General features: G+C 39.3%; 1 protein-coding gene across 1 annotated transcript; it reads right to left on the bottom strand.

Moving 5' to 3' along the window:
* Positions 1-8,471: 8,471 nt before the first annotated feature.
* LOC120110760 lies at positions 8,472-9,332 on the bottom strand. The gene is made up of 3 exons (XM_039126315.1): positions 9,160-9,332; positions 8,934-9,071; positions 8,472-8,827 (listed from the first exon to the last, which is right to left on the bottom strand). Exons 1-3 carry the CDS (start codon positions 9,235-9,237, stop codon positions 8,711-8,713), a joined length of 333 nt encoding a protein of 110 aa, XP_038982243.1. The 5' UTR covers positions 9,238-9,332; the 3' UTR covers positions 8,472-8,710.
* Between the last annotated feature and the right edge of the window lie 2,510 nt (positions 9,333-11,842).

Raw genomic sequence — 11,842 nt, 5'->3', positions numbered from 1 at the left:
CAACCCACGTTCTTTCTATCATCTCTCTCTCTTCTTTCTCATAAGAAAGCCTTGGTGGGATCTCAGATCCTATCACTTTTCAACCAAATGTCCTTTTGAGATGATTCTTGTCAGGTTGAAAAGATAACTTAGCTACAACTTTTATATTCAATATATTTTCAAATTGGAACGTTAGTTATGAGTAATAGGGTCTGCAATCTATCTACCCATAACTGTAATTCAAACTGATATATGTTTACTCTTTTAGTTGTAACTTTTCAACCAAACGTTCTTTTGAGATGATTCTTATCAAATTGGAAAGATAACTTAAAGGGTTACAACTTTGTCTCTCGCCCACTAAGTCAAATTCAGCCTTTTGATTTGTCAAAAAGGTGCTACAAAGTAGAAAATCAAATCTGACCCGAATCTGCCTACATTAAATGTGTTGAAAAAAAGTTTCCAAAGCTTCAAATTATTTCAAAAGGAAAAATAGCTTCTATTGCGCTTATAAGTAAAAAGCCTTCTTTGTTGAGAAATTGAGTGTAGTGCTTTTATTCTTGTTATTTTGATTAAGTATTATAAGAGAGTTGTTGAGCTCTTATTAGCTTGAGTGATAGAGAGGATTGCTTAAGAGGATCGTACTCTAGATAAACAAAGAAGTATTTGAGGGAGTAGATCAACCAAGGATTAGCTCAGATATCACCAAGTGTAAAGATTTTTTGCACCCGGAAGACAAACGGTTTGTAAAGCTTTGGTTAAGCATAGTGGATTAAATCTCGAAAAGGAGTCCCGGAGAGTAGATGTAGGCTCACGAGGAGACCGAACCACTATAAATCATAGCGTATTATTTTTCTTCCCTTCACTCTTTATTTTTTCATACTTAGTTGCATATTTGTGATTATTACTTGCTATACTTGTTGCATCTAGTTTATTTCATTAGATTTAAAATCTTGAGGGGATTTGATGTTATTTTCGTAAAATTTTATAAAACCCAATTCACCCCTCCCCCCTCTTGGGTTGCCTAGTTGGGCCAATAGTACATCCACACAATACCAAGACAAGTTCAAGATCATAAGGTACAACAATATTGGAGTTATTCAACATGAAGCAAGTCATAATAAAGTTACATAACCCTCCAATAAAAGGGAAAGATTTTTATTGGTAAAGAACATGGATCTTGAGAAAAATAAAGAAGAGAATATGAAGAACATAAATGGACAAATTGATTGTAGAGGTGAACATTACAAACTGGATAAAGTTGAACACCTAGAGAGTTGCACATGGAACTGAAAAAGGGGATTTTAGGGCCTACAATTATCAAGAAAGCTAGTAAATGGAGGGTAATAACCATTGCCAGAATCCACGATTCACTCACCTAAGGTGGTAGTTAAGAGCCACTACATATTGATAATGGGAAAATAATGAATATTCCACAAATTAACAAGTTTCCTAAACATAGCGAAGAAAGAAGAATTTCTTAAAAGACAAAAAAATGGAAGCCCTACAGCAGCAAAAATGGGCCTAAATAGGTCAACCATAACTAGCATGCTTATAAAAATATTAATTACGAAAAGTAACAATCAGAATGTATCATAAATGACAAAAGACAAAAAGGCACAAAAAAAACAGCCATGGAGAATAGATTAGGAGATGCATGAGAACCATATGAAGCCAAATTGGAGAACCCACGATACAATTTCAGTGAAGAAAGTAAAGAATAGAAGAACTCAATATGGAGTTGATAATGAAGCACCACATGCCAACGAAGTCCTCTATACGTAACATAAATAACATGAATTAGGCTAATTATAAAATAGTTTGACCACGTTGAGGGAATTAGAGGACATTGAGAAAGTTTGGTTTCTTTCTCGAGTGAATGATAGGGTTGTGTTGTGGAGAAGGTTTATGGTTCACAAATGTTAGTGCATAATAGTCAAGTATCACATGAACATGAAGAAGAAGACAACAGGTGCCGCACGATTGTCCCAAAGTTCGTCAAGGATGACAAGATGAAATGAAAAGGGCTGCTGACAAATGCAAACACCAAAGGAAAAAGGCAGCCAGGTCTACAAGATGACGATACTTACCGAAAGACATGCACGTATTGTTAGGAGTTGAGTGGGTTGAGTTATCAGATCTTTTTTCAGTTGTTGTTTCCTAGTTTGTCTCTTAATTATGGCCAAGGTGAGTTGGCAACGTAGGACGTGAGGCTATAAAGCCATATCCCTTTTACTTATGAAGGTAGAGAATATTTCCTTCTATCTATCCTCTTCTCTTCTTCTTCCCAACCCACGTTCTTTCTATCATCTCTCTCTCTTCTTTCTCATAAGAAAGCCTTGGTGGGATCTCAGATTCTATCAACTTGGTATCAGAGCCTAGCATGGCCACCACCCGTTCCACCTCTGATGAAGACCGATTCTCGAAGCTCGAAGTCGACATACATACCATGCACATGACGTTGCTCAAGCATGCCGATCAATTCGAGTCCATTAATTCACATCTCGACACGATCGCCACCAACATGTCGCTGCTCATGAAAGATTGCTGATTCGGTCACCAGGACTCCGGATCGTGATCCTCGCCAACCCCGCTTGGCCGCGCTGGAGAATGGAAGCATATAGCCCCGCTATACCAGAGTTGATTTTCCTCATCTCTTGGGTGAGGAGCCGACTAGGTGGATTTACAAGGCGGAGCAATTTTTCGTTACCAAGGAACCCCGAAGGAAAAGAAGGCCCTTTTGGCCTCCTTCCACTTGCAAGACGAAGCTCTACAGTGGTTCCAGTGGTACTCCTCTTCTCGTCCCCAAGTCACTTGGCAGGAATTTACTCGGGATATGTGTGTTCGTTTTGGATCGTCCGAGTATGAAAATTTTGATGAAACATTAGCCAAGCTTCAGCAAACTAGGACAGTCCGCGAATACTAGAACCAGTTTGAACGCCTAGCTTCCACAATGGCGCACACCGTGGGTCTCGCGCGCTTGCACGAGGAGAAGATGCTTCGGTTTAGGAGGAATTCACCTCGAATGGGTCTTCTTCCTACCCCTCCTCATAGGCCTTTAGTGCCTACACCTGTGGCCCGATCTGCAAATCCCATTGTACCTGTTCGACCAACCCTAGCGCCAGGGCCTCCTCGACCACCTGTGGGCGTGGGCTTCAAATGGCTGATGTGCGAATAGTTGCAGTTACGATGGGAGAAGAACCTCTGCTACAACTGCGATGAGCGATCCGTTCCGGGCTATGCTTGTAAGACAACAATTGTTTTTATTAGAGGTGTTTGTGGGTGTAGGAGAATCAGCAGTCAAGGAAGAGGCATTCGAAGAGGAACATGACTCGCTCAAGTCTCCAGAGATATCGATACATGCGCTGTCCGGATTTTCTTCTCCACAGACCATGCGTGTCTCCGAGACAGTGGACGGTCGATAAGTTTCTATTTTGATTGACAGGGGCAGCACTCACAATTTTGTGAGTGATCATTTGGCGAAGAAGCTCAGTTGTGTTACATCACCTGCACCACCTTTTCTGGTGATGGTGGCTGATGGCAACCGACTGTCATGTAAAGAGATATGCCGAGCAGTGAAAGTACAGATACAGGGGTATCAGTTTCAAGTTGACATGTACCCATTGGAGCTTCAATGTTCGAATATTGTTCTGGGCATTCTATGGTTAAGGAGTTTGGGACCCGTGTTATGCAACTGGCATAAGCTCACCATGAAGTTCACAGTGGATGGGGCTCGATATTACCTTGAGGGCAATTCAAAGACACCAGTACTGTCCCTTCAGGGTGATTGCAAAGATTGGGGCCGTTGCTTACAGGCTTGATTTACCAGTAGATGTCAGGGTACATCCTGTTTTTCACGTTTTAAAGTTGAAGAAACAGATAGAAGAAACCGGGCGAGCTCTTCCTCAAATGCCAACATTCACTTAAGGAGGAGAATTAGTTGTTGAGCCCTTCAAGATTACTGACTTCCGCTGGACTAAAACAGAAAATCATGCGGTGCATGAGGCATTAGTCCATTGGGCTGGGTCACCAGCAGAAGACGCTACATGGGAGTCATATGACAAGTTAAAGCTGCAGTTTGCTCATATGAACCTTGAGGACAAGGTTCGTTTTGAAGTAGCAGAGAGTGACAGGATGCGGGAGTTATGCCCTCCGGGTTGGCACACATACTCAAGGCGCACGGGACGTGCAAGACGTGTGCGTATTGTTAGGAGTTGAGTGGGTTGAGTTATCAGTTCTTTTTCCAGCTGTCATTTCAGTTGTCATTTCCTAGTTTGTCTCTTAATTATGGCCAAGATGAGTTGGCAATGTAGGACGTGAGGCTATAAAGCCATATCCCTTTTACTTATGAAGGCAAAGAATATTTTCTTCTATCTATCCTCTTCTCTTCTTCTTCCCAACCCACGTTCTTTCTATCATCTCTCTCTCTTCTTTCTCATAAGAAAGCCTTGGTGGGATCTCAGATCCTATCACTTTTCAACCAAATGTCCTTTTGAGATGATTCTTGTCAGGTTGAAAAGATAACTTAGCTACAACTTTTATATTCAATATATTTTCAAATTGGAACGTTAGTTATGAGTAATAGGGTCTGCAATCTATCTACCCATAACTGTAATTCAAACTGATATATGTTTACTCTTTTAGTTGTAACTTTTCAACCAAACGTTCTTTTGAGATGATTCTTATCAAATTGGAAAGATAACTTAAAGGGTTACAACTTTGTCTCTCGCCCACTAAGTCAAATTCAGCCTTTTGATTTGTCAAAAAGGTGCTACAAAGTAGAAAATCAAATCTGACCCGAATCTGCCTACATTAAATGTGTTGAAAAAAAGTTTCCAAAGCTTCAAATTATTTCAAAAGGAAAAATAGCTTCTATTGCGCTTATAAGTAAAAAGCCTTCTTTGTTGAGAAATTGAGTGTAGTGCTTTTATTCTTGTTATTTTGATTAAGTATTATAAGAGAGTTGTTGAGCTCTTATTAGCTTGAGTGATAGAGAGGATTGCTTAAGAGGATCGTACTCTAGATAAACAAAGAAGTATTTGAGGGAGTAGATCAACCAAGGATTAGCTCAAATATCACCAAGTGTAAAGATTTTTTGCACCCGGAAGACAAGCGGTTTGTAAAGCTTTGGTTAAGCATAGTGGATTAAATCTCGAAAAGAAGTCCCGGAGAGTAGATGTAGGCTCACGAGGAGACCGAACCACTATAAATCATAGCGTATTATTTTTCTTCCCTTCACTCTTTATTTTTTCATACTTAGTTGCATATTTGTGATTATTACTTGCTATACTTGTTGCATCTAGTTTATTTCATTAGATTTAAAATCTTGAGGGGATTTGATGTTATTTTCGTAAAATTTTATAAAACCCAATTCACCCCTCCCCCCTCTTGGGTTGCCTAGTTGGGCCAATAGTACATCCACACAATACCAAGACAAGTTCAAGATCATAAGGTACAACAATATTGGAGTTATTCAACATGAAGCAAGTCATAATAAAGTTACATAACCCTCCAATAAAAGGGAAAGATTTTTATTGGTAAAGAACATGGATCTTGAGAAAAATAAAGAAGAGAATATGAAGAACATAAATGGACAAATTGATTGTAGAGGTGAACATTACAAACTGGATAAAGTTGAACACCTAGAGAGTTGCACATGGAACTGAAAAAGGGGATTTTAGGGCCTATAATTATCAAGAAAGCTAGTAAATGGAGGGTAATAACCATTGCCAGAATCCACGATTCACTCACCTAAGGTGGTAGTTAAGAGCCACTACATATTGATAATGGGAAAATAATGAATATTCCACAAATTAACAAGTTTCCTAAACATAGCGAAGAAAGAAGAATTTCTTAAAAGACAAAAAATGGAAGCCCTACAGCAGCAAAAATGGGCCTAAATAGGTCAACCATAACTAGCATGCTTATAAAAATATTAATTACGAAAAGTAACAATCAGAATGTATCATAAATGACAAAAGACAAAAAGGCACAAAAAAAACAGCCATGGAGAATAGATTAGGAGATGCATGAGAACCATATGAAGCCAAATTGGAGAACCCACGATACAATTTCAGTGAAGAAAGTAAAGAATAGAAGAACTCAATATGGAGTTGATAATGAAGCACCACATGCCAACGAAGTCCTCTATACGTAACATAAATAACATGAATTAGGCTAATTATAAAATAGTTTGACCACGTTGAGGGAATTAGAGGACATTGAGAAAGTTTGGTTTCTTTCTCGAGTGAATGATAGGGTTGTGTTGTGGAGAAGGTTTATGGTTCACAAATGTTAGTGCATAATAGTCAAGTATCACATGAACATGAAGAAGAAGACAACAGGTGCCGCACGATTGTCCCAAAGTTGGTCAAGGATGACAAGATGAAATGAAAAGGGCTGCTGACAAATGCAAACACCAAAGGAAAAAGGCAGCCAGGTCTACAAGATGACGATACTTACCGAAAGACAACCCACCAATAGTTGTTGAAGAAAGCACTAATGATAGATAAATCACATATTAGGATTTTCAGCCTGAAGTAGCTTTGGGTGAGGGCATGATGCAGAAAGATGACAAGCAAGAAGTGGATATAATCAATCATAACATACCCCCAGAGGGGGGGGGAGCTGTGTGGGTGTGGTTATTACTTGAGTATAAGCAGAAATAAAGGACTATCTGACAGAGGGTCAAATCAAGCTCTTGGTTGCATACTGAATATTAAAATGGGAATTTGGAAGGAGCAATAGAAATTAATGAATGAAAGAATTTGTCAAGAAAGACGCATATAGCACAACGAAAGTCGGTGAAGTTAAAAAAAAATATAAGAACAGTAATATCCATGATTTCACCAGAGTCTTGGTGTGTCAGGAGTAGAAGATGACAGCAAAAGAAATGGGAATTTGAACATTAGGCGTTAACAACCTGTGCAGGCATCAAACAAAGAATGAAACAATTGTGGGCATTTGAACACTTAAATTTGAAAAAGACCAGAATGAAGCTTATGAACTCCAAGAACCAATAAGCAAAAGTTCACAAACAATGAGAGTTTAGGTCCCAAATGAAGTCACAATAGAGGTATCAAGTACCAAAGGAACACAAACAGGTAGAATATGCAAGTTGAAAGGGAACATAACATCTTGTGAGTGCATGACAAAATTTAACAATGTAGTGGGCCCAATACATTGAATCCTCCTAGGAATACAAAGAAAGAACATATTTTTTCTGAGAATAAGGAAAAGAGCTATCAGAATAGGAAAACTCAGTCATAGAGGGCAAAAGGGACTACAATGCATTGATGGCGTGAAACCAATAATAGTTTCACAAACAAGTATCCCCAAATTCCAGCCAAATGACGGCGAAGACATGAAAGATGATTTTTTGATGAAAACATTGTTCGCAAGCAGTAATAATAAACCAATAAATGCAGAGAAGGGAAAAAAGCCCAGATGGAGGAATGAACTTGGTGAAGAATCTAGGAACCATCAACGAGTAGTCAAAGCAAAAGTTTTTAAAGTAGATTGGTGGCAAAAATCAGTTACCACAAACAAATCAACCAAAAAGCATGCAAAAAAAGTCAGATGTAGGATACTTTGTCTGAAAACTCAAAAATCATCAACAGCAAAAAAAAATACAATGCAAGGCATAAAATTTTTTTAAAAAATGCAAACCATGCACATGAATCTATCCTCTAGAATCTCAGGTGTTCAGATTTAAAAGATTAACAGAATGTAGGTCAAATAGTTTGAGATATGCATGCAATCAATAATTCTAATGTTTTATACAACGGACTAATAATGGAGTTCAGATGCTTAGATTACCTAAAGATGATGGAGGACTTTGTATAAGCATTGGCTGGAGAGATGGTGGAAGCTCAAGCACCTAATAAAATGCGCACTTGAACAATTACATCCCAGCTAATGAGCTGTCTGACTAAATCACCAGAATAAAGTGTTTAATTGTGAATTTGATAAGACCTCAAAATGAGGGCATGCCTTGGCACAACGGTAAAGTTATTTCATTGTGACCTCGATGTCATAGGTCTTAAACACGGGAAAGAGCCTCTCAGCACACGGGGTAAGGCTGCAACATATGACCCTTCCCAGATCCTCTAGTGGCAGAATCCTCATGTGCTGGAATGCCCCTTTATTATAAGACCTTGAAATACCGACTGGATGACAGAGGGAAGGAAACAAGAAATCTTGAATCCTAATCTGAGTGTTGTTTTTCTAGAATCTTCTCATCTAGATATCAGCCAAAGAAAATGGTAACCACAAGTCTTCACAGAGTTAAACAATAATTCATATTAGTGATATAGGAATTGCTTACCCTACCAATCCATCCATTATATTTACTCTACAAATACAATCCATTATTTTTCCCTCTTCATTCACGAAGCAATTAAAAGATTTGCTAGAATTTAGATCCATGATTGATGCCCCTCTTTGCAAACAAATCACACAATTTAGTCTAATAATCTTTGAGGCTATAAAAAAGCGAACAGCAAAATACCTGTCCCCTTTATTGCTAGATTCACAACACCATTCATGGATATATTTATGAAGAATGTAGCAACAAGACAACAGAAACAAACAAACTTCTTGACGGGTCTGCAATCAAGAACCGCCTATCCTCGAAAGATTCAAGAGAACAATACAGCATCTCAACGAAACTAACTCAAGAGAAGACCGATAACGGAGCGATAGGATCAAGAAAGGGGTGTAGGAAAAAACAAAATTAGGGTTTGAAGGTGTACGGCTGAGGGAGGGAGATGGGGCCTCGCCGGGACTCATCGCTGTCGAGAAGCCTCTGCACCCTCTTCCTCGCACCGTACTGCCGGTCGAAGTGCTTGACCTATATCACGGAATCCAAAAACAACGCCAAGAAACGAACTTTTTAAATGAAGAAATAAATCGAAAACCTGGTGCTCTCGATGGAAAAAGAAAGATGAGATTCCCACCCAGGTGGGGCGGCATTGGTTGACGAAGTGCGCTCGGGAGGCCTTGCACTCGGCGGGGTAGAGAAGGCCGACGGTGGCGACCTCGGTGGGCTTCTTGTCCGCCTCCTTCTCCAAGCAGGCGTAGAAGGCGTCCCGCGCCTGAGAAGAGGAATTGGGATCACCATATAGAAACCGTGCTTGCTTTTCCAAGAACAGAAAGAAAGAGGGAGGGAAGGTGGTACGCTACCTTGTAACAGGCGGCTCGGCCTTGGGCGAGGACGTCGGTCATCACGCCCTCGGGAAACTGCTGTTGGCCGAGCGACATCCAGCAGAAGTTCCAGAGAAGATAGAACCCCTAAGCTACCGATGTTCCGCCGGAACAGAGAGATCCAGAGGCGCATACACTTCCCGTGCGGGTGGATTTAAAGGAGACAAGGTTATAACAGCGTCCGGAATTTATTTATATATAGATATATAATTGTCTTCTAATATATATGGTAATCCAGAAAGCCACATAGTTTCTTGGGCTTCAGCTTTATGTGCAAACGGATAAATGAGCACAGGTTGGCTTACTAAACTTTCAAGTTTCAAGATTCTTTTGGCTGGCCAATTTTTATAATTTAGTTGATAAATAAGAATGTAAAATTAGATAGAAACTTGTTTTTGTTTGACAAGATATTTGTTGAAGGTGACAAAGTATTCCGTGGAAAACAAAATCAATTAAGGAAGTGGATGGAACAGCAGTTGTCAACCAATAAAAGCTGGCTGATCAAGTCCGTAATAGGTTCAATATCCTGCAAATCAAAGACCCAAAACTCAAGTACAACCAATGATAACCTAATATATCAAAGATAAAAATGCAAAAGAATTGTCTACTAGAAAAATATAATTAAGGACATCATATCTACTTGATTACAGGTAAGTCATTCTAGAACAGTTGCATCAGGAAGTGCCCTATCCTGCTACTACTGCACTTGGACTCCTTGCAAAAAGATGCTCCTCATCTCTGCACTCCAAGGTAGTTGTCAATTGTATCGAGAGACTTCTTCCACAACATTTCTTATCGGCATTATTATGCTTCAGTTTTCATCCCACATTAGTTTCAATAATTCCCACAATCTTTAGAGCTAACTTCTCTCTATGTGCGTACTAGTCCACATGCTCTTCACATATTCATTTTACAATACTAGATGCATGTTATGGTCCAATAAAATTTAGGTGTTAACATACATAAATCAAACTAAAACATATCTTACCAAGTTTGCTCGAGCTCGATTATTTCTTTCTTTATGAAACAATCTCTATTTGACTAAGCTCAACTTGACTAGCCCCCCTCATGAAGGCACTCTATCTTCTGAATTTTTAATCCTCAAATTATCTAAGTTTTCCATGATCTCACCTAATTGAGCTCTCTCATGCGCCCCAAATACGGTTCAAGGTGATTCGATCGATACCTATTTGTTTTACACTATAATCAACATGTGCAATACACATCCCCTACCATCATAACTAAATTTTAGAGGGAAAAAAAGGGACCAGAGTTGTACATGGAAGAAGATTGTTTTTTTTAAAGAAAAAGTAGTGCACATAAATTTTCAAGCGGATTACAATAAAAAAGATAAAATAGAAGACCGGTTATTAGAAAAAATCTTCTGATATAGCCTTGCTTTCCATTAAAGCAGCTCGTAGAGTGTCAAACCACCGTAGGAAAATCAAATGCTTGGACATTAGATTGGTGCTCAACAAATATTAGTTTTTTTCACGAAAACTGATTTTTTTTTACCGATTTAAGTTAATATATAATAAACAATTTAAAAAATAGAATATGGAATATTATTTTTTTCAGAGTACAATTAGTTTATTATTCAATCAAAATCAAGCAGAAAGCCAGTTGCTTCCAAACAGGGCCGGCCTAAGCCCTAGGCGGCCGAGGCGGTTGCCTAAGACCTCGGGCCAATGGAAGGCCTCCGGGAGGCTGACCAAAAGGAAGCAAAGGCCCCATATAAAACGGGAACAAGAGCTGGCTACGAGTCTTCCCCCTTGATGGAAGGGAGGTGGAGAGTTTCCCGGCCTGCAGAGGGGCAATTTGGGAAGTTGGGCACAGTAGTTTTGTTTTAGGTGGAGAGAAAGAGAGAGGAGGGATTTGGTTTGCTTGATACACGTCCAAAGCCACTCTTATCTTTCATCCCTTCTCTTTTTTGGTTTTGGTTTTGGTCTTGGTTTTCCTTCCCTCACATTACTTCTGATCCAGCTGGGCCATCAGGAAGAAAGATAGGGGGATTGGAGATGGACTTCTTGGAGGGTAGAGAAAGGAAAGGAGGGAGGGGGGGTTGAATGGCTGCTGTGCTGTGATGTTGCAGTGGCTGCTTGGGTACTCACCTGAAGGGGGAGAAGTTGGGATGAGGCTTTTATTAATTAGATGGAGTGAATTTCCCATAATGCCCCTACTTTCTCTCATAGAGAGGTGCCTTTTCCGGCAAATTCTTTTTTTTATCTTGACCATGAAGTGCCATGGGATAACCTTTTCCTACTCTGCTCTTGCTTGACATGGTAAACAGTACTGCCAAATATTATCTCAGTTATTTAATCAGTTTTACGGACCCATAATTACTTTTCCGTGCTTTCATTCAAAAATTATATTAAACTGATTTTTTTTTTTATCTGCCTTTATTGCATACATGCATTTTTATTGAAATAATGTTTGCTATCTATTTTCATATCTTTTTTTTAAATATTTTATACTTATTAAAATATTTTATTATTAAAAAAAGGCCTCATCCATTGAATCCATCTTAGCCCTCCAAATGTATTGGGCCGCTCCTACTCCTAAACAGCTAACGCAGAGAAGAAATCGAGAACCAGCAACCACACAAGAATGCAATAGCACACCAAACACCAACTTCGTTGGCTCATCCAATCCGTATCCCCGG

This window comes from Phoenix dactylifera, chromosome 1 (genome assembly GCF_009389715.1).
Source record: "Phoenix dactylifera cultivar Barhee BC4 chromosome 1, palm_55x_up_171113_PBpolish2nd_filt_p, whole genome shotgun sequence".
Lineage (NCBI taxonomy): Eukaryota > Viridiplantae > Streptophyta > Magnoliopsida > Arecales > Arecaceae > Phoenix > Phoenix dactylifera.
Note: the sequence above shows the minus strand (reverse complement) of the source record. Positions and strands in the feature narration are given on the sequence as shown.